At 49.6% G+C, this 22,535-nt stretch overlaps 1 protein-coding gene across 1 annotated transcript in view; it reads right to left on the reverse strand.

The window, feature by feature from the left end:
- Positions 1-3,040: 3,040 nt before the first annotated feature.
- Adgre1 (adhesion G protein-coupled receptor E1) overlaps positions 3,041-22,535 on the reverse strand; it is a 40,135-nt gene continuing 20,640 nt past the window's right edge. Inside the window, 11 exon segments of the mRNA XM_090329009.1 lie at positions 3,041-3,138; positions 7,486-7,590; positions 7,684-7,852; positions 9,713-9,804; positions 11,444-11,510; positions 13,211-13,446; positions 14,774-14,968; positions 16,258-16,428; positions 17,786-17,967; positions 18,903-19,013; positions 20,007-20,184. Coding sequence (XP_090185135.1) covers positions 3,103-3,138; positions 7,486-7,590; positions 7,684-7,852; positions 9,713-9,804; positions 11,444-11,510; positions 13,211-13,446; positions 14,774-14,968; positions 16,258-16,428; positions 17,786-17,967; positions 18,903-19,013; positions 20,007-20,184 — 1,542 coding nt within the window. The 3' untranslated portion in view covers positions 3,041-3,102.

Raw genomic sequence — 22,535 nt, forward strand, 5'->3', positions numbered from 1 at the left:
CTGGAGATAAGCGTCCATAGACTTTTGTGCCAGGGCTTGGCTTTGAACTGTGATCCTCAGATCTCAGCCTGAGGAGCTAAGATTACAGGCATCAGCCGAGCCTGGCCTGTCACGTCTTTTTTTTTTTTTTTTTTTTTGCCAGTCTTGGAGCTTGAACTCAGGGCCTGAGCATTGTCCTTGGGCTTTCTCAAGGCTAGAGCTCTACCACTTGAGCCACAGCATCACTTCAGGCTTTTTCTGCGGTACCGAGGAATCGAACCCAGGTCTTCATGTATGCTAGGCAAGCACTCTACCACGAGGCCAAACTCCTTGTCCTGCAATAAGTCTTCTAAAACATGTTTGTCTTGTCTCTCAGAAGCTAGAGTGTGGCAAAGGTGAGACCAATCTGGGCAAAATTAGCAAGATAGTATCTTAAAAGTAAAACGAAAAACAACATGATTGAAGCTCTTAATCATTTGGTAGAGGGCTTGCCTAGCGCTTGCCAAGACCTGGGCTTAATCCCTGTTACGAAGAAAGACAGACAGAGAGACAGAGACAGAAATACACAGAGAGAGAGCATGCTGAGCTGTTTGATGGGCTCTTCCCTGGCATCTGGCATGCCTCTTCCGTTCCAGGTTACCACCCTATCCTTGAGCCAAGCCCCACTTCCCATTTTCTAGAGGTTAACTGGAGGTAAGAGTCTCAGGTCCTTTTGTGCCCAGGCTGGCTTTGAACCTTGATCCTCAGATCTCAGCCTCCTAAGTAGCTAAAATTACAGGCATGAGCCACTGCACCTGGCATGAGGTCCTTTATATTAAAAAAAAAAAAAAAAGAAGTTCACGGCCATAAGTTTGGCCTAGTGGTAGAGTGCTTGCCTAGCATACATGAAGCCCTGGGTTCAATTGCTTGGTACCACATATACAAAAAAAAAATCTGGAAGTGGTGCTGTGGCTCAAGTGGTAGAATGCTACCCTTAAGAAAGCCTAAGGACACAGTACCCAGGCCTAGAGTTCACGCCCTGGGACTGACAAAAAAATTTCACATCTGAAGGACAAAATAACAAGTATTCCATGCCCCATGTACCTTTCAAAGAATGTTTTGTGTGTGTCCAAAGCCAGAATTCAAACTCAGTGTCTGATGCTTGTGTTCATTGGCTGGTACTCTTACTACCTGAGCTATGCCTCCAACCCCTCAAAGATTTTAAACAACGACGACCACAACAACACTGTGGCAAGTGTTTGCATTATGGGTACACTTTTACCAATTTTCAAGCACTCTCTCTCTTAAGGTAGTGCCAGTGGAAAACTGGCGTTTACGCTCATATTTCTAAGCTGGACTCTTGAACCTCACATCTGTAATCCTAGCTACTCAGAAGGCTGAAATCTGAGGATTGTGGTTCAAATCTAATCTGGATAGGAGAATCCATGAAACTCTTTCTCTCCAGTTAATCGACAAAAAGCTGGGAGTGGAGCTGTAGTTCAAGTGGTAGAGCACCAGCCTTGAACTTTATCTAAGGAATAGCATTTGGGCCCTGAGTTCAAGCCCCAGGACACTTCCACACACACACACGCACACGCACAATAGCAAATTTTCAGGGTGTATTAAATAAAGATAACGTGCTCTGAAAATCTACTGAATCAGTTCAAGAAGGGCCTGCCTGGTGCTGGCTGGGTACCCTCTGTATGTCCCATGAGCACACGCAGGGAGGCCGCCTTTGAACACTTGCATAGTTCAGGAACAGCCTCTCCTGCCTGGCTGATGCTCTGAAAGGAGCCACCAGTTGCCCCCGCTGTGGAGAAGGATGGTGACAGGTGCCCAGAACACATCAGCACCTCAACACCACCCCCTGTCTACATCTAGCCCAGACCTGACAGAAGCTCTCCCCATCCCCTATCAAAGCCCAGGGTCACTTGGCTTCAACCTGGCACAGATCCACAAACTCCAGGACAGACTTTGCCTTGTAACTGCTTCAAGGCCGTCTCAGCTTACTTAGCTACGATTGGTAGATCTGTGACTTTGCCCCTCATCCCTGACCCAGGGCCCAGATGCACGGGCCCCTGGTACCCAGGAAGAAGCAGGCCAGGCAGGCCTGATGACCTAGTCCCCTGGCCCCAGAAAACTCAGAGCAGTTACAGGGATGGAGGAGAAAGATGGAAGAAGAGAGGGAGGGAAAGAGGAGGGAGGGAGGAAAGGAGGGAGGAAGAGAAGAATTATATGATGATACACAGTCCACCACACTGTGTGTTATAGTCCTGCATTTTCTGTGTGTGTGTGTGTGTGTGTGTGTGTGTGTGTGTGTGCACGCACATGCGTGTGTGCACACTGTAATTTGATTTCTGGGCCTGGACTCTGTCCCTGAGCTTTTTCACTCAAGGCCAGTGCTCTACCACTTGAACCACAATATGACTTCCAGTTTTCTGGTGGTTAACTGGAGATGAGTCTCCCAGATTTTCCTGTCCAGGATGGCTTCAAACCATGATCCTCAGATCTCAGCTTCCCGAGGAGCTTAGGATGATAAGAGTGGGCCACAATGCCAGACACCAAAAGAGAAAAAAAAATTTTAAAAGCTTTTTTGTTGTTGGTGGTGGATCACGGGGCTTGAACTCTGGGCCTGGGCGCTGTCCCTGAGCTCTTCAGCTCAAGGCTACCACCATACCCTTGAGCCAAACCCCACTTCCCATTTAATATAGGTTAATTGGAGATAACAGTGTCAGGTCCTTTTATGCCCCGGCTGGCTTTAAACCTAGATCCTTAGATCTCAGCCTCCTGAGTAGCTGAGATTACAGGTGTACACCGCGCCGGGCTAAACAACCTTTACTTCTTAAAGCCTTATTTTTTTTTAGCGCATGCTTAAAGCAGACCACCATATGTTACCCCTCCACCCCATTTCCACTCACACAGAAATGGAAGATCAAACCCGGGCTAGATGCCCATCCAGCAGACTTTCAAACACAAGAAAGCCACAGGAGCAGGAGAAGGAATGTCTTTAACGCCAAGGTATTTTTCTTAACTCAAGGGCCCAAGCAAAATGACACCGAGTCACTTACCCCAAGGTGCCGGAGCCTGAGCCTCTCCTCAGTCTGCTGCCTCCTCAAGTGCTAATGAAGAGGAAGTACATCTCACTTATCTTGAAATCCAGCTTTTCAGGGCATCTTGGGACTGCGTGAGAAAGCTGAGTTGTTTATTAGGGTGTGTGCCAATAATGCAATGTCCACTACTTCTCTATTTTCTTTTTCCTCGTCTTGGGCCTTGAACCCTAGGCCTGAGTACTGTCCCTTCGCTTTTGGGCTCAAGGCTAGAGCTCTACCACTTCAGCCTCAGCTCCACTTCTGATTTTTTATTTTTATTAAATAATTTATTGACCTTGATTTTTACATCATATTTCAAATGACGTGTTTAACAAGAATTTTTTTTAAATTTTTGTCTGTTGTAGAACTTGAACTTTGGGCCTGGGTGTAAGAGTCTTTGGGCTGGCTTTGAACCAAAATCCTCAGATCTCAGCCTCCTGAGTAGCTAGGATTACAGGTGCGAGCCACTGGGCCCGACATTCTTTTGTTTCTTTTGTAGTTTAGTGGCGATGAATCTCATAGACCTTCCTGTCCAGATGGCTTATGTATGATGACCCTCAGATCTCAGTCTCCTGAGTAGAGTGAGCCACTGGTGCTTTTTTGTTAAGAGCTATTTAAATAGTTCAGGACCCCCAATGAGGTGAATCGCATTGAAACATTAATTTGAAGCTGGGAACCGGTGCTTCAGGCCTGTCATCCTAACTACTCAGGAGGCTGAGATGTGAGGACGGAGGTTGGAAGCCAGCTCCAGCAGGAAAATCTGTGAGATGCTTCAGTGAACCATTAAAAAGCTAGACGTGGAGCTGTGACCCAAGTGGTAGGGTGCAAGCCTTGAGGAAAAAGTTCAGGGATGGTGATTAGGCCCTGAGTTCAAACCCAGTGAACAAGACATACACACAGAAAAAAGAAAAGAAAGTGGGGAGGGAGAGAGAAAGGGGGAGGGAAGGATGGACAGAAAGAAGAAGAGGGAAAGAGGGAGGGAAGGAGGGTTTCCATGCTTGAGGCTGGTGCTTGAACACGTGAGCTATAGCTCCACTTCCAGTGTTTGAAAATTTGTTTGAAGTTGTGTCCTTCATTTTCTGAACCACGCTCCTCCTGTTTCCAGCTCTGGACTCTCTGGGACTATAGGTATGTACTCCCACACCTGGCCTTACACCATCCTTCAACATCTGCATCATGAGACCCCACGCTGCTGTTTTTTTAGCACCATTTCTGGCTAATGGCAACTCCAAAAAAAAAAGAGAGAGAGAGAAAAGGTCTGGAGAAAGAATTTAACTGGGTGCCAGTGGCTCACGCCTGTCATCCTAGCTACTCAGGAGGCTGAGATCTGAGGATCACAGTTCAAAGCCAGCCTGAGCAGGAAAGTCTGTGAGACTCTTATCTCCAATGAACCACTAGGAAACTGGAAGTGGAGCTGTGGCTCTCAGTGGTAAAGGGCTAGCCTTGAACTGAAGAGCTCAGGGACAGCACCCAGGCCTTGAGTTCAAGCTCCATGACCAATAAAGAAAGAAAACATTTTCCTTTTCCCTGTCGAAAATATGCTTATGATCAGAGGCAGGCTTCTACCACTGCTGCAGGCTAAAGCCCCTCCTTCCAGACCCCTGTAACCCTCCCTTCCCGCCTCTCTTTAGCCTCAGGTGTGATAAGACCCTCCCCACAACCCACAGAGTCAGACATCATCCCTTACTGATTTCCTGGACTCTAGCACCCACTTAAACACTCCTCTCATCAAAGCCCTCCTCATCTAATACATTCGACTTGACTCAGCTGCTTCTGCTTTGGTGTCGCTAACACAAACAAGCTGTTGCAAGGAGCTGCCTCCAATTCTAACCGCTGGCAGATCTTTATCAGCTCCCACAGAAGATTGAAAAGAAAAAAGAGGAAAAACTATTCTATTTTGGGTGTAAACCCAAAGCACAACACTCAAATACCGCTTCCCTATTGTCAGTCTTTCTAAAGAAATGTTTCTTGCCACATCTGGCGGCGCACGCCTGGCATCCCAGCAACTCAGCAGGCTGAGATCTGAAGATCAAGATTTGAAGGCAGGAAAGCCTGGGAGACTCTCCAATGAAATCAGCATAAAGCTGGAGGTGGAGCTGTGGCTCAAGTAGTAGAGTGATTTCATGTCATCCTGACTCAGGCCTGCATGGAACATTTGTCTTTGTTCACTTCAGAAACAGCATGCTTGGGTCCCTGCAAGACCCTGGAAAACAGGAATGGTTGTAGATTCAGTGCAGGCTGGAGGGGTAGAGAGCCACTGTCTGGCATACACCTCTGTGCTCAATGCTTGCATGCATGCCCAGATGAGTGATAAACGATGGACCAGTGGATGCTGGATAGGTGGGTGGATGGGTGAGTGGATGGATGATGGATGGGCAGATAGTTGGATTGCTGGTTGATGGGCAACACTCTTAAGAAGAGGAGGTTCTAGAGTGTTTTGGGGGAATGACATTCACATTTAAATCAGGCACCCCCTTGTTCCCTCCCTGGCACTCAAGATTGGAAGGAAGGTGGGCTGAGAACTGCTGCCAAGTCACAAGAGTTTCTGGGTATTTCTGGTCTAGAGTGTAAATCCAGACTTGTGATTTCTGGGTTTCTCAGCTGGGTTCATCTCAGTTGACCTATTTGTTGTGTTTTTTGTTTTGTTTTGGTGCTGGTCCTGGGGCCTGAACTCAGGACGTGGGTACTCTATATCACTTCCAGCTTTCTTGATGGCTACATTGGAGAGATTAAAGTCTTACAGACTTTCCTGCCCGTGCTGGCTTTGGACTGTGATCCTCAGATCTCAGCCTCCAGAGTAGCTAGGATGATAGACATGAACCAGGCGTGAGTTGCTTTATAAAGCAGAAAGAGGTTTCTGTCTTAGTTTCAATCACTCAGACACATGGAAAACCATTTATTGCAAGCTATTCTGTCCCCAACCCATGACACAGCACTCAGAGCAGAGGGCACAAAATGGTAGCCTCCCACGTACCCTCTGCTCTGCCACTGGAAATTCAGAGCATCACTAAGCACAGTGGGTACGAATGGGGCCCAGAGCAGTGCCTGGATCCCTGGGAAATGGCCGCCATCCGTGCTCCACGCTGGCATGTTCCTGAGTTCACACACTATGCCAGGGAGAGGCAATCTCCAAGGAAGTCCCCCAGGCACTTAGCACTCTCCAGTGCTGCTTGCTGAGTGCAGGAAGCAAAGTGTTAGTCCTGGAAACAGAAGAGACTTTCTTCCTCATCTGAATCATCACACGGATAAAACTGTCATTTCGAGTGTCTCATTGACAGAAGCAGAAACACACTGAGAGAAATATAGCACCCAAGATCTAAAAAGTGAAGCATGTTTCTCCACCCTACCCATGAGCCACAGCCCCACTTCCCATTTTCAAGTGATTAACTGGAGATAAAATTCTCACGTTCTTTAGTGCCTGGGCTGGCTTTGAACCAAGATCCTCAGATCTCAGCTTCCTAAGTAGATAGGATTATAGGTGTGAGCCACCATACCCAGCTTTGAGCCTTTTTCACTCAAGGTTGGTATTCTACCACCTGAGCCACAGAGCCACTTCTAGCCTTCAGGTGGTTTACTGGAGAGTCTCGTGGACTTTCCTGCCCAGGATGGCTTTGAACTGCAGTCCTCAGATCTCAGCCTCCTGAGTAGCTAGGATCACAGGCATGAGCCACTAGTGAGCATGAACTAAATTAGAAAAGAAATGTTTAAAAGTAACTGTTCTGGGTATGGCAGGCCCTGCTGGCCAAGCCAGAAGCTGCCCCTGCCTACTTTCCCCTGGCAGCTCTCCTTCCAGACCTACAAAGCCAACATGTCTTTTTTTTTTTTGGTGGGTCGTGAGCCTTGAGCTCTGGGCCTGGGCACTGTCCCTGAACTCTTCAGCTCATGGCTACCGCCCTATCCCTGGAGCCACAGCCTCACTTCCCATTTTCTAGGGGTCAACTGGAGATGAGTTTCACATTCTTTAGTGCCCAGGTTGGCTTTGAACTGCAATCCTCAAATCTCAGCCTCCCGAGTAGTAGCTAGGATTACAGGCATGAGCCACGGCCTCCAGTCAACACGTCCTTCTGTTGTAGTTGTTTAGCTTCCTCTGCAGCTAGGTTTGATCCATGCAAGGCACGTGGTCTCTGTTCCCACCTCATCTTTTCTTTCTTTGTCTGGAACCTAGTGGTGACATCTGGAGCTGTGCAGCCATTTTGCCACCATGCAAATAGCACAACAGAAAGCCCACAGGTTGCTGGCTAAGTTTCAGATGAGGGAGAGGCCAGAGCTTTCTCCCAGTGCTGGGGCTGGGGCGGCACGTAGGCAAAGGGCTCCTTGACCCCTGAGGTACACCCCCGAGCCTCACAGCCCACACGCTGTCCCTGACACACTCCCAGCGTCACAGGGCAGCAGGCCTTCCTTCCAATCAGCACCCAGGAACAGATGCCCGGCCGCTCACCATCTTGGCTGTGGAGGGCGTGGAGGACAGCGCTATCCCTGAGGTCCGGGACTGCGAGCTGGGCTCTACCTTCCTGGTGATCCATCTCTGGTACTCCTCTCGCACCTGGAGACAGAGGCCAGGGAAAAGGGTGTGGGGAGGGGAAGGGCCGGGGGGGAGGGGAGGGGCCGGGGAGGTGGGCCAGTGGCAGTCTTGTACCTGGTGGTTGAGGACACAGTGTATGAGGAAGACGAAGGCGCCCTGCAGGCTGTTGGTGATAGTGAAAAGATACGCCATGACCCTGGCTACGGGGCCCAACTGGAAAACGCCCAGAAGCCAAGAGCAGCCCAAGATGAAGATCTGGGCAAAAGCTTTGAAGGTCAGCAACCTGGAAGATTTACAAAACAAAACAAAAAAGCCCTACTGGTGGGAGCTGGCGTGCACCTGCTGGGCCCTGTCCCCCAAAAGGGCCTCGAGTGCAGTGCACACTCGAAGGAGGAAAGTGGAAGTCTCCCAGCCTGGCGTGGGGAGCTGGCGCTGCAGGGGATGGCTGTGGCACGGGGTAGGGGAGATGGGCAGCCAGGATGGGCACTGTGTGAAATTCTGCCCGTGCAGGGCTGGGGAATGGTGGAGTCCTTGGGAGGGAGCAGCGAGAAAGTCTTTTGTCCCTGAGATGAAATTCACCAGACAGAAACCACCACTATCTTAAATTATGCAAGAGCATACTCATCAGCAGTCTGGAAACGCACACATAATACCCTGCACTCACCCACCGGCAGCAATTCCAAGCGCTTTTTATTTTCATTTTTTTTGTCGGTTGTGGGGCTTGAACTCTGGGCCTGGGTATTATCCCTGAGCTTTTATGTGCTCAAGGCTAGTGCTCTACCACTCTGAGCCAAAGCATTACTTTCAGTTTTCTAGTGGTTAATTGGAGATAAGAGTCCCTTGGACTTCCATGCCCAGGCTGGCTTTGAACCTCGATCCTCAGATCTCAGCCTCCTGAATAGCTAGGATTATAGGCAGGTGTGAGCCACTGGCACCTGAGTTCCTTCCTTCCTTTTTCTTTTCTTTTTCCCTTCCTTGCTTTTCCTTCTTTCTTCCTTCCTTTCTTCCTTTCTTTCTTTCTTTTTCCTTCCTTCCTTCCTTCCTTTTGACATGGTCTTACTACATAGCCAAGGCTGACCTCAAGCTTTAGCTCCTCCTACCTCAGCCCCTTGTGTTCTGAGAATTCAGGCACGCACCCTACTTCCTGGCTTTTGGCATATACTGTCTGTACACAGAGGGGCTGGAGGTATGACTCAGGAGGTAGGGTGCCCTTCAATGAGCAAGAGCATCAGATATCAAGTTCAAGGTCTGCTCTTGGATTTTTTAAAAAATTGCACATATAGAAAGGGATTTCATCAGGGTATTTCCAGATGGACATACAGTAGACTGAATTACAGTCTCTTTTCATTTATTTTCCACACAGACCTGCCAACATTGGTTGTTAGCCAATCTCTGTATACTTTTCTTTTTCCTTTTTCTGTCACATGCAGGAGAGGCTTGTTTCGTTTCTTCTACACATGTATACCAGCCACATCACTCTTATCCATCCTGTTCTCCATTTCCTCCTCAATAGTTCCCACTGGCACCCTCTACAATGTTTTTAGGAGATATATGCTGCTGGTGGCTCACTCCTGTCATCCTAGCTACTCAGGAGGCTGAGATCTGAGGATCGTGGTTCAAAGCCAGCCTGGGCAGAGTAACTGTGGCAGCTGCCATGTCTTCTTAGGGCATTCAGAAATCCATTCCAGGTCTTCCTGGCTTCTGCACAGAGATCTGATGCCAATGTGGATGAGTTTGCCTTGATACACTGGTGCTCCCCCCATGTGCTTTCCCCGTGATGCAGTCGGGCCTTTCAATGATAACATAATGTGGAGTGAACCAGGAACTAGTGGTTCACGCCTGCCATCCCAGCTACTCAGGAAGATGAGCTCTGAGGATCCAAATTCAAAGCCAGACTGAGCAGGAAAGTCCACGAGACTCTTATCTCCAGTTAGTCACTAAAAGGCTGGAAGTGGAGCTGTAAGGCTCAAGTGGTAGCGCACCAGGCTTAAGCAAATACATTATGGGAACAGGGTGGGCCTGGAGTTCAAATCCCAATACTGGAGCAAAAAAAAAGAAAGCAAGAAATCAGGAAGGAAGGAAGGAAAGAAGGAAGGGGACGGGAAGGGAAGGGGCAAAGCGCAGGAGAGGACGCTGGCTGCACCTGGTGTCTTTGAGCGTGGAGACTTCTGCGTTAACGCTGGCCAGTTTCTGCTTCAGGATCCACAGAGTCACCGACAGAAGCACCGAGTTGATCTACAAAGTAGAGCACAGGAGTCAGGGGCTGGACACAGAACCACACAATCCTGGTCCCCCTGTGCAGAAGGAACCCTCCCCCTCATCTCTAGAAACCAAGCCATGAAGCCAGATTGTGACCTGGAAAGGCTGCCACTCTGGAGCCAGCACACCCCGCCACTCACACGGGACACCCCACGTCTAGGAGGCTGGCCTGCAGCACCCCTGTGCCAATGAAGGGCTGCCCAGAGCCCCCTCTTGCTTTTGCTGCAAGGTTCTGCACACCCCTGCCTGGCCTCGAAACTCAGCCACATGCACGAGATAGTGGGACGAGTCCCTTGCTGCCAGACTCCACCCAACCCAAGAGAATCGTCTTTAATGGATCCTCTTTATCTTGTTTCTACAAGATGTTTCCCATAATTTAGAATCAAACTAGGGAAACCCCACACATCAGTGGCTCCCACACCTGTCGTCCTAGCTACTCAAAAGGCTGAGATCTGAGGATCACGGTTCAAAGTAAGCCAGGGCAGAAAAGTCCATGAGACTCTTGTCTTCCATGAACCAGCAAAAAGCTGAAGGTTGGTCTAGTGGTAGAGTGCTTGCCTAGCATGCATGAAGACCCGGGTTCGATTCCTCGGTACCACATACATAGAAAAAAGCTGGAAGTGGTGCTGAGGCTCAAGTGGTAGAGCTCTAGCCTTGAGAAAGTCCAAGGACAGTGCTCAGGCCCTGAGCTCAAGCCCAGGACTGGCAAAAAAAAAAAGCTGAAAGTGAAGCTGTGGCTCCAGTGGAAGGTACTAACTAGCCTTGAGAGGAAAAGCTCAAGGGTAGCATCCAGACCCTGAGCTCAAGCCACAGTTTGGTTCGTTTCTCTCTCTCTCTCTCTCTCTCTCTCTCTCTCTCTCTCTCTCTCTCTCTCTCTCTCTCTCTCTCTATCTATCTATCTATCTATCTATCTCGCACGCACTTCTGCAAGAAAGACAGGAAACTGAATGAGATCAGGATAGTGTGTGCTTGATCTGAACCCTGAAGCTACTCTGATACTGTAACAACTTTACGTCGTTCACAGTTGTGAACACCACAAGGCAACTCATATCTCCTCCCAAACTCCAAATCCTCTCCTGGGCCCCCCTGGAGGAGAGCCCCAGGGTTTACATCACTCAGAAATGAACTTGAGAAGGAAAAGAACAAAGGAAGGAAATACAAAGACACAAGGATAAGTCACCATGAGTGACAGTCAGAAAGAACATCACCGGAGGAGATAAAGGGTAGACGGAGAAGCCACAAGGCGAAGGAATGGCGCCCAGCATTCTCAGGCTTCCCTTTGCCTCTGTCTTCAAGTCCTCAGCTCACCCCAAGTCTCAGGACGTCCACCCACCATTGCTCTTTTTATGTTTCTTTTGTTCTCTCTCTCATTCAACATCTCTGCTGAGAGAGGCTGACAGAACCCATTTTTCCCAAAGCACCAAATAGGAAGAACACGTCAGTTCTTCCCAAAGGCTTCTGCATGTCAGCTTGAAAGCAAAGCCACAAGACGGAGCGCTTCTGCTCTAACTGGGATATCTCAAGACTTCAGGGGGGCCACGGGGCCTTCTGCCTGCTGCAGGCTTGTGCCAGTATCCTCAGCTCTCCTTGCTTCTCCTCCAGACAGGATGCTTACCGCAATGATCACACACACCGGTCCTAAGAAGCTCCAGATGAAGCCTGTCTCTGTGTTCAGCCAGCAGCTGTAGAGAGAGATGGGAGGCGTGAGCACGTGTCTCACGGCCTGAGCTCACAGCTGTCCCGTGTGCACTGACGGGCAAGACAGCAAGGGGAGGGCAGATCTAGATGAAATTCTCAGGACGGGGGTACAGGTGGTACCTCTGTGTCTCATCCTTCACAACCTTCTCCCAGAGGCAAATGTTCCTAGAAAATTCCCCTGCACCATGTCATTCAAATCTCAGCACTAGTGTCATATCCAGCAGAAAGTCATTTTTCTTTTGAGAACTGGGGCTTCACTAAGGGTCTATCTTATCTTTTATTTGCTGATGGCTGGCACTCTACCACTTAAGCCACAGCTCAACTTCTGCCTCTTTCAGTGGTTAAGTGGAATAGGGTCTTACAGACTTTTTCTACCCAGGCTGGATTTAATCTGTGGTCTTCAGACCTCAGTCTCCTAAATAGACAGATTACAGAAATCCTTTCATCCTTGGACACTGGTGTAAAAGTTATGGATCATTACAGTGGTGTTAAATGCAATAAAAATCACTGTTAATGTTGAAGTTTCACTGCAAGCACTGTTTGTGTGTGTGTGTATGTTAATGTTTATAGTTTTCCTTTTATTTATTGAAGATGTTGGAGACGAGGTGTTTACTGAATTTCGAATTCACAGCTGTCAGTCCCTTCCCTAGTGCCATGGCTGCTTTGAGCAAAGGAATATCATCCAAGAAGCCAACCTGGACTGCCCGCAGTCCAACCCAGCTGCCTTGAACACCTCACAGATGCCTTCAAACAGCTTCCACAGGATATTGAACTCTAATGACTCTTCAGCCACCTTCACCAGGGTCAAAAGAGAGTACTTTCACTGATGATCAACCAAAAAGCCTGGAAGTGGTGCAAAACACAGACTTTCGTTTGCATAAGAGACTGTGCTGTGATTGGTGCAAAACAGACCTTCATTTGCATGGGAGACTTGTGATTGGTGCAAACAAGATCCTTCATTTGCATGTTTTTCCCATAATTGGCTGAGCAGGTAACACAAGGAGAAGATTAAGTAGCAGCAGTCACCAGACACCAGTGGTTGTTTCCATCTGCCACTGCCACACACTGCTGCTGGAAGCTGGGGATTATTAAAGCTGTTGAGTTCCCCCACCACTGATGGCTAGAGCTTAGCTCAAGAAGCTCCAAACTGGGAACTGGTGGCTCACAACTGTAATCCTAGCTACTCAGGAGGCTGAGATCTGAGGATCATGATTGGAAGCCAGACCAGGCAGGAAAATCTGGGAGACTCTTATCTCCACTAAAGTACCCTAAGAAAGCCAGAAGTAGAGCTGTGGCTCAAGGACTAGTCTTAAACAAAAAAGTACAGGACAATGCCTAGAGCTTGAGTTCAAGCCCCAGGACAGGAGCACATACATGCGTGAGTATGTGTGTGTGAGCACACACACAGACACACACACCTCCAACCCCAGTGTGCAGATTCATAACTCTCTGTCTTCTGAAGCCTGGAGCATCAGGGTTTGGAGCTGAGCCTTGCTTCTAGGCCTTGGACACCTGAAGGCTTGGGGCTGCCTTCCTTGGAGCAGCTTCTCCCCACCACCCACAGGGTGCCATCTGGGCAGAGTAAAGAGTCCAGCCAGCTGGCTGGCATGGTCCTGTCGCTACTCCTTGTTCACCCCCTTTTCACCCTCCACCCTGGCAGCAGATGGAGGGGGGAGCTGCTCACCGATCGTGCATGCCATAACCCTGTGGCTGCACGCTGGCGGAGACGGCAACCACCAGTCCTGGGAACCCATAGCCAAAGGCGCAGAGATGCAGCATCTGGACATCACGGGAGCTGAAGTAATTCACCACCTTCAGGTTCCTGACGGTGAGGAAGAGCATGGCCGCCTCCACCAGCATCCAGGAGAAGGCCGCCAGGAAAAGGTAGTGCAGAAGCCCCGCGATGATGGCGCAGCCCATCTGTGGAGGAGAAGCATGGCAGGACTTTCCCCAGGGAGAGGGCAGGGGAAGGGACGCTGCAGAGGGACGTCAATGACGGCATTTCCCACATACATGCAGCCCATCCGTTCACTCCACGGATAGTTCTAGAAGCACACAATGGTCGGCAATCAGAGGCAAGGCTATTTCGAGATGGTGACAGCTTTTGTGTTTGTCCATCCTGAAGGTCTCCCAGGACACGTGACTTCCAGTGCCACCCATAATGAGTTTCTACCCTATACTTAAGAATGTTTGAAGCCCAGCGCTGATGGCTCCCTCCTGTCATCCTAGCTACTCAGGAGGCTGAGATCTGAGGATCGCAGTTCAAAGCCAGTATGGGCACAAAAGATCGTGAGACTATTTTTTTTGCCAGTCCTGGGCTTGAGCTCAGGGCCTGAGCACTGTCCTTGGATTTTTCTCAAGGCTAGAGCTCTACCACTTGAGCTTCAGCACCACTTTCAGCTTTTTCTATGTATGTGGTACCAAGGAATCGAACCTGGGTCTTCGTGAATGCTAGGCAAGCACTCTACCACTAGGCCAAACTCCCGGCCAATCGTGAGACTCTTATCTTTAGTTAATCACCAGAAAACAAGAAGTGGCACTGTGGCTCAAATGGTAGAGTGCTAACCTTGAGCTGAAGAGCTCAGGGACAGTGCCCAGGCCCAGAGTTCAAGCCCCATGGTGGTGGTGGGGGGGAAAGAATGTTTGATAACCAGGTGTGCTACTCATGCTTGTAATCTCCAATTAACTACCAAAAGGCTGGAAGTGGAGCTGTGGGCTCAAGTGGTAGAGTGCTTGAATGAAAAAGCTAAGGAACAGCACCCCAGGCCCTGAGTTCAAGCCCTAGGATTGGCGCATGAGTGTGCACATACACACACACACACACACACACACACACACACACACACACACACACACACAGGAAAGGAAAAGGCAGAATGGAGTAGAGAATGGAGTAGAGACTCACCTGTGGCAGCCTGGTGGGGAGTGTGACCTCCCACTCACACACAAGAAACCCAAACAGCTCTCTACATAAAGCCATGTGTCTCTTGCAAAGGCTAAATTACTATAATTTAGAAACAGTGTTTTTTTTTTAATCTAGACAGGATTATCATGATTCCTAGCATGACCGGGGAATATCGGTCTCCACAGATACTAACACCTGTCACAAGAAGTCAGCTAGGGGAGACATGAAGCCCAGCACGTGCAAAGGCCCTGTGGGAGGCGGGCAAGAGGGCAAGGACGAGCAGAGGAAAATGGGGAGGTGACAGAGGGCAGGGAACACTGGCCCCGACTAAGGGATGCTGACCTGGTGGTTGGTCTTGTCTATCCCAATCAGGAACAGCGTCTTGGCCAAGAAGAGACACACGCAGAGATGCAGGTGGAGGTAGGTGTTACGGTTGCGAAGCGTACGGCACAGCAGGAAAGTGGCGATGGCCAAGATGAGGCACAGCAGGGAGATGGCAGTGCCCACATGGCTGATGATGTGCAAGGAGAAGTCCCTCTGTCGCAAAAGAGACCCATTGTCGTTCTTCAGAACAGAGCCTCCTGGCAGGAATCGCCAACATCCCCGGATCCGGAAGAGAGGGCCTCCACTCCCCTCTGGCACTCAGAAGGAACTACATACCACCTATTACCACTCTTCAGAACCCATTGGTATACCTCATTCCCAGTTCTCTCTCTCCTTCCCTCCCCCCTCCCCCGCCATACAGGAGTACTGTGGGGTTTGAACTCAGAGCCATGTACTCTCGCTTGGCTTTTTCTGCTCAAGGCTGGTGTTCTACCACCAGAGTCATTGCTCCACTTCTGATGCTTTCTGGTTTAGAGATAAGACTATCATCGATTTTCTTGCCTGGGATGGCTTTGGACCAAGATCCTCAGATCGCTTCCTGTGTACGACCTTGCACTCTCACTTGGCTTTTTCATTCAAGGCTAGCATTTTACTATTTAAGCCACTGCTTCAACTTCAGTTTTTTAGTGGTTAACTGAAGATAAGAATATCATGGCGCTGGTGGCTTGCACCTGTAATCTTAACTACTCAGAAAACTGAGATCTGTAGATCACAGACCAAAGCCAGTCTGGGCAGGAAAGTCCATGGAGACTCTTGTCTCCAATTAACTACCAGAAAATCAGAAGTGGCACTGTAGCTCCAAGAGCTAGAGCACTAGCCTTGTGCAAAAGACCTCAGGATCAGTGCCCAGGCCCTGAGTTCAAGCCCCACAAAAGACAAATAAATAAAATATTATGGACTTTCCTGGCCTTGGCTGGCTTTGAATCACCATCCTCTGATCTCAGCCTCCAGAGTAGCTAGGATTATAGGCATGAATTATCAATGCCCAGCTCTAATTCTGTTACATACAAATCCACCACTGATGGTGCTAGAGATACCTACAAACTACATTTCCCAGAGTCCCTTAGAGATCCTGAGTGTAATTGAGATTCTCCAGTGAGATGCTCCCATGAGCGTTTGAGAAGGCAGGAAAGAGGAAGACAGCAGCTCTCCGCAGGTAAAATGAGCTGGAAGCTGGGTCTTGGCAGTTCACCTGGTAATAACTACTTGAGAGACTAATATCTGAGGATCAAGCCAGCCTGGGCCATTACGTCTGAAAGACTCTTATCTCCAGTTAACTAACCCAAAGCTGCCCTGGAGACATGGTTCAAGTGGTAGAGCACCACCATGAGCAAAAAAAAAAAAAAGCTGAGCAAGAGTATTGGGCCCTGAGTTGAAGCTTTAGTACTAGCTGGAAAAAAAAAATATCTCTAGCTTTTAAATCAGATGCTTGGAGAACTGACCGTGAGGTCCCCAGAAGCCATGATAACAGCCAAGTTGGCCATCTGACGACAGCTACAGACAGTGTGCAGCTCAGATGCTTCTAGAATCACACAACCAGCTGGCATCCACCTCCCTTCCTCCATGTCTGTGCTCCAGGAAACACAGATGGGCCTCTCAGACTTCTGTTTTGGCTGAAAAGACCAAAGAACAAATCACCTGAGAACTCTCCAATGGAATCAACGGGACCAAACACAGAGCCACTTGGGGCTATGCAATGTGCTGTGCGCTCTCTGGGGACACAGAACTATGGTGTGTGCGGATGGGACCTGCCACAAATCCACTCACTTGCTCCATTATTCTCTGTGTCCATGCGTGTGAGTGGGGGGGGGTCATGAGGCTTGAACTCAAGGCCTGGGCACTGTCCTTAAGTTCTTTTGCCCAAGGCTGATGCGCTACCACTTTGCCACTTTGAGCCACAGCTCCACCTCTGGTTTTCTGTGGTTAATTGGAGATAAAAAGCCTTCTTGCCTGGACTGGCCTTGAACTGTGATCCTCAGATCTCAGCCTCCTGGGTAGCTAGGATGACAGGCGTGAGCCAGCTCACTGTGCTTTCACTGGGCACCTATGGCGTGCCTTCAGGAGATGTCTAGAAGAGGAGTGATCCTGTCATGTGCAAGATTGCTGGATAATGGAAGAATGAATATGAACAAATGTGCAGACATTTTTTTTTCTTGGAGGGGCAGGGAAAGTGTATCAAAATAACAATGTGTTGCTAGGTAACAGTGGCTCACACCTGGCATCCTAGCTACCCAGGAAGCTGAGGAGATCACGGTTCAAAGCCAGGCCAGGCAGGAAAGTCCATGTCACTCTTCTCTCCAAATAACACCAAAAAGCCAAAAGCAGAGCTGTGGCTCGGAGTGGTAGAGTGGCTGGCCTTGAGTGGAAACAGCTAAGGGATAGCGTCCCAGCCTTGAGTGCCACCTCCACAACAATCTATCTGAAGGAGCAGTGATGGATTCAGAATGGAGGAGCTGTCTTTGAAGGATTCTATTCCTTTCTCTCTCTCTCTGCTCCCTGCCTCCCCCAGCCAGAAAGCCCAGAGCCCCGGGGTGGGGGGGACGACTGGGTGCTGGCACTAAATTAGGAAATCTTCCCACTCATGAAGCCAGTCTGTCCTAGCCCAGGCCACAAGTGACTACCGCCCCCAGGGGACCATGCTTGTGGGGACTGACACAGGGCCGTCCTGGACGAGTTTCTGCGGGGAGGTATCCGCTACCAACAGATCTCCTCTTTCTCAAGGGCCTCTGTCAAGTTACAGTGGCGCCAGGCCTGGCGCGCCTGTGTGCGCACGCGTGGCGCGCATGCGCGCTGGCGCACGCGGGCCTGCTGGCCGAGGCGCCTGAGGGCGCGTGCACCTACGTGTGCCAGCGTGCGTGGGTGCTGGGTCTTCTCCAGTAGCTAGGGAGAGAATGGCTTCCATTGTCCCCCCCCTCATTCAGGGGGGGCCCGTGATTCCCGGGGGGCCGGGGCGAGGCGCGCGCGGCAAACCTGGACGTTCTCCAGCGTGTAGGCCACGGCGTCCGTGAAGCCCGCCTTCTTCTCCCAGGTCGCCACGGCCCCCACCACGCGGGAGCCCATCCTCAGCGTCCTCCCGGAAGGGTCGTGGAAAAAGCTCGCGTCCAGAACCGACTCCATGTGTGCGAAGGAGACGAACGCTACGCCCGAGGCGCCTGGGCCGGACCAGCCGGGCGCGGGAAGCGCTTGGTCGACAGGCTGCTCAGGGACGCGCGCGCATGCGCACAGGGATGCACGCATGCGCAGAGACTCACGCTTGGGCCATCATGGGCACGTGGATGCACTCCCGCCTGTGCTTGCACTCAAGCACGCACACGCATGCGCAGAGATTCATACATGCGTGCACACAGGCACATGCAGATACTCATGCATGCACATACAGGCACACACAGGTAGGTCCTCATATATGCGTGCACGCACAGGTACTTCTATGCACACACACACACTGGTATCCACGCATGCACACACACAGGAACTCTCACACATGCGCACACAGGTACATGCACAGGTGTCACATATGCACATGCATATGCACAAGCACACACCTGTCGTCGAGGCAAGAACTTGGAAGCCTGAGGTAGGAGGTGGTGGCTCCCGGGCATCTGATTGGGAAGCCAGATCTCAATCCCACACATAACCAGAAAAGGGCAGGGCTGCAGCGTGGTGCTGGCCTAGCAAGTGTGAGACACTGCGTTCCCTGAAGCAGACTCTTGCCAAGTAATTACACCATGGGTGACTTCACTACATAACCCAGACTGGCTTCAGACTCAGGATCCTTCAGCCTCAACTTCCTGAGTGCTGGGATTAGAGACATGCACCACCATGCCTGGCTTAAAAACATTTGGGGGGGGGGGTTACCAAGACTTTGAATGACAGTACATATCACATTCTGACAAACATGCTTGAGTGTGGTTGAATTTCAGTAGGCAAATAGCCAATCAAGGCAAGATCAAGATATGAAGGTGTTGATTTCCTTAGCAGATAGCAAATTCTCAGAGGGCCTTGGCCTCTTCTGCCCACCCCCATCATGAAATCTCAGCCCCCTGGGCACCTAGATGCCACCCAGAGGTTCTTGGGAACAGCCCCTTACCTGATTCCTCAATGTTGGAGCACCCGATCTCAATCCTGTCACCTTTGGCCTTCAGCTGAATGGACACATTAGCCTTGTTACATTCTTCACGGATAACTCTGCTCTCCAAATCTGAAGAGACAAGGCCACATCTACATGAGGTCACCCACAAAATGGGCCCCACTTTTGCTTTCTGTGTGAGAAAGAGTACATGTAAGCCACAGAGGCAAGAGAGGCCAAGAATGTTGAACCTCCTTAATGATGGGTGGGGGAGACTCTGGCACCAGACAGCAAGAAATGGAGGTGGGGTCAGGGAAGGGGCCCATTGTGTCCTGGAGACCCTGTGCGCCATCCCGGGACACTAGAGGGGGATGGTGAGACTTGCAGGAGGTGGGGCCTCATAGGAGGAAGTTAGCCAAAAAGCTAAGCCTAGACCTTCAGTTCAAGCCCAGTGACTGGCACCGTAAAAGGTGAGGAGTGTCAATCATGCAAATGAACCTGTTTTGTGTGAATGTGGGATTTGTTTATTTATTTTAGTTATTTTTTTTTTTGATGCCAGTCCTTTGTTTTATTTTGTGGGTCGTGGAGCTTGAACTCTGGGCCTGGGCACTGACCCTGAGCTCTTCAGCTCAAGGCTACCTCCCTATCCCTTGAGCCACAGCCCCACTTCCTGTTTTCTAGTGGTTAATTGGAGATAAGAATGTCAGGGTTTATACTGCCCTGAGCCGGCTTTGAACAGCGATTCTCACATCTCAGTCTCCTGAGTAGCTAGGATTCCAGGTGTGAGCCACTGCACTCAGCTTTTCCTTGAGTTTTTTTTTTCCCCCCCTCGAGGCTAGTGTTCTACCACTTGAGCCACAGCTCCACTTCCAGCTTTTTGCTAGTTAATTGGAGATGTGAGTCTCACGGATTTTCCTGCCCAGGCTGGACTTGAACCAGGATCCTCAGATCTCAGCCTCCTGTGTAGCCTGGATTCCAAGCATGAGCCACAGCACCGGGCAGAAGAAAGGGGGGTTTGGAGCAGTGGAGTGAGGTGCGGGGTGGGGGCAGCTATGGGTGGGGGCCACGAATGAGACCAGGCTTCAGAATGGGCCTGCAGGCCCAGCCTCGCCCCACGGTCTTTACCCAGGTGCTCTGTCTGGATGGTCTGACTGGCATTGGCAGAGGGCAGTTGGAGGGCAGCCAGGGTGGTGCTCTCCACACTGGACAGTAGTACGCTGGCCAGGGCCGCCGCTTCTGACTGGCTGAGCTTCCTCCACTCTGAGCTTTGCTGGAGCACCAGGCCGAAGCTCTCCACCTGATTCTGCAGGAAAAGGCCAGGAGGCCCAGCGATGCCTCTCAGAGCAGAGCCACCACGGGCCCAGAAAGGAAAGGGGGAAACACACAGGCAACCCTCCTCCAGCCACCACACCAGGGGTACAGCCGGGGGTGACAGCCTCTGTCCTAGGTATTCATTAGATGCGATTTGCATATTCATCACAATGGATGCTCACGGTCAATTAAGCATACTTAGCATGAATTAACATTAGTGCTTGTTAATCATATTTATTTTATCAGTTGGTCATTGTATCAACCGTTATGCTAATTAACTGCATTATATTTATGATCATATCAATATATTATTCTTTATTATATTTACTACTTGGCTGATAAATATTACATATTATGGTGAAAAATATGAAAATTCCCCATAATGTTGAGAAATATGAAATCTCTCCATAATGTAATAGTAACCAATAGTAACCACACAACACAAACATCTTACTTAAGAAATCTAAAGAGAATAGAAGAATGGTCTTTAGAATAGTGCAAGTAGCTGCAGTTTATACAATGGGCTGAAAAACAGCCAACAGGATGTGCAGTTTGAGTTGGTTCGAGTCAGTGAAACTGTATACCTTATGAACCTGAATAAGAGGGGGAAATTCCAGGAATAAAACAATATAATATGGCCAGAAACAAGACATGCAGTCAACTGCCTGCTTAACCAAGTGAAAATTCAATAAACCCCTAGCTGAGTCTTACCTAATGTGATTATAATCAATCATTAATCAATCATTACCCCTGTAAATATGCTTCGGCTTCTGTAACCTGCTTCAGCCACCCATAAATATCCCCCTCTCCCCAGCCCAGGTGCGCAAGTCTCCTAGGAGATCTTGTTGCCCCCGGGTACCCGGGTTCCCAAATAAACCTCTTGCTGATTGCATCCGACTGCGTGGACTCGTTGTTCCTTGGGAAGGGGGCTCCGTCTGGAAGACGCCCCGCTGAGTCGGGAGTCTAACAATGGATTATACCTAACATCCAGCAGTTAATTGTTCGTTCTTAAATTTTTTTATTTGTTGTAAGATTTTTATCGTTCTTATAAAGGTGATGCACAGATGGGTGCAGTTATATAAGTCAAGAGTACATTTCTTTTTCTTTTTCTTTTTCTTTTTTTTTTTTTGCCAGTCCTAGGGCTTGAACTCAGGGCCTTGGCCCTGTCACTCTACCACTTGAGCCACAGCACCACTCCCAGCCTTTCCTGTGTATGTGGTACTGAGGAATAGAGCCCAGGGCTTCATGCATGCTAGGCAAGCACTCTACCACTGAGCCACCTTCCCAGCCCAAGAGTACATTTCTTTTTTGGACAATGTCACCCCTTTCCTCGCTCTCTCCCAATTTTTCCCTCCCATCTCCACCCACAAGTTGTAGAGTTCATTTTCAACATGGTGTCTGGCGAGTACGTTAATACTGGCTAATTAACAATATGGTTTTAATTAATGTGATCATGATGAATTGTTTGCTATTGATCAAGTAAACCATTATTAATCAATATCAGCACAGAAAGAGCTCAAATTACTGAACCCCAAAAGAACGAATAACCCAACAGATAAGTGAGCAAGTGAATTGGATGGATAGTGCCTGCCCGCCCGCCCCACCAAAGAACCACAAACCATCAACACACACAAGGCGACATTCCATCTCACCCCAGTCAGAACGGCCATCATCAAAACCACACACAATGACCAAGCCTGGCCCAGGCGTGGCCTCAACCTCCCCTGTGCTTTGATCATGGGTGTGAACAACCACACTCGCCTTCCAGTGCTGTGACATTCTTGAAATGACACGATCACATGGAGAGGGCTCGGCTTAGGGGTACACTGGAGCAGGAGAGTAAGTTGGGCTTGGTGTGGCTCGGTGACACAGCATGCGCAGAGCAGTGCTAACACCCTGGGGTCTGTTTCATGATTACGTTGCTTACATTGTGATTCTCTTGGGGTTATAAAACTCCCAGAAATGTGCCCCCCCCAAAAAAAAACTCAAGAAGTAATCTCACTGTTGACTTATTTGGAACTGGGGACTAGTACTGGGGCTTGAACTTAGTGCCTCCCACTTGCTAGGCGGGGGCTCTGGCTCCCTCAACCCTTTTGTGTACTAGGTTTGAACTCAGGGCTTCATTCTCCCACTTGGAAATTTCCAGGCTGGTGCTCTACTACTTGGACCACATCTCCAGTTCCAGCTTTTTATTGGAAAATTGGAGATAAGGGTCTTATAGATTTTTCTGCCCGGGTTGGATTTGAGCCTCGATCCTCAGATCTCAGCCTCCCGAAGTAGCTGGGATGACAGGCGTGAGCCTGACCTCATGCTGGTTATTTTGGAGATCGTACCTCACTCCCT

Source organism: Megascapheus bottae, chromosome 1 (assembly GCF_031878675.1).
Source record: "Megascapheus bottae isolate mThoBot1 chromosome 1, mThoBot2.hap1, whole genome shotgun sequence".
Lineage (NCBI taxonomy): Eukaryota > Metazoa > Chordata > Mammalia > Rodentia > Geomyidae > Megascapheus > Megascapheus bottae.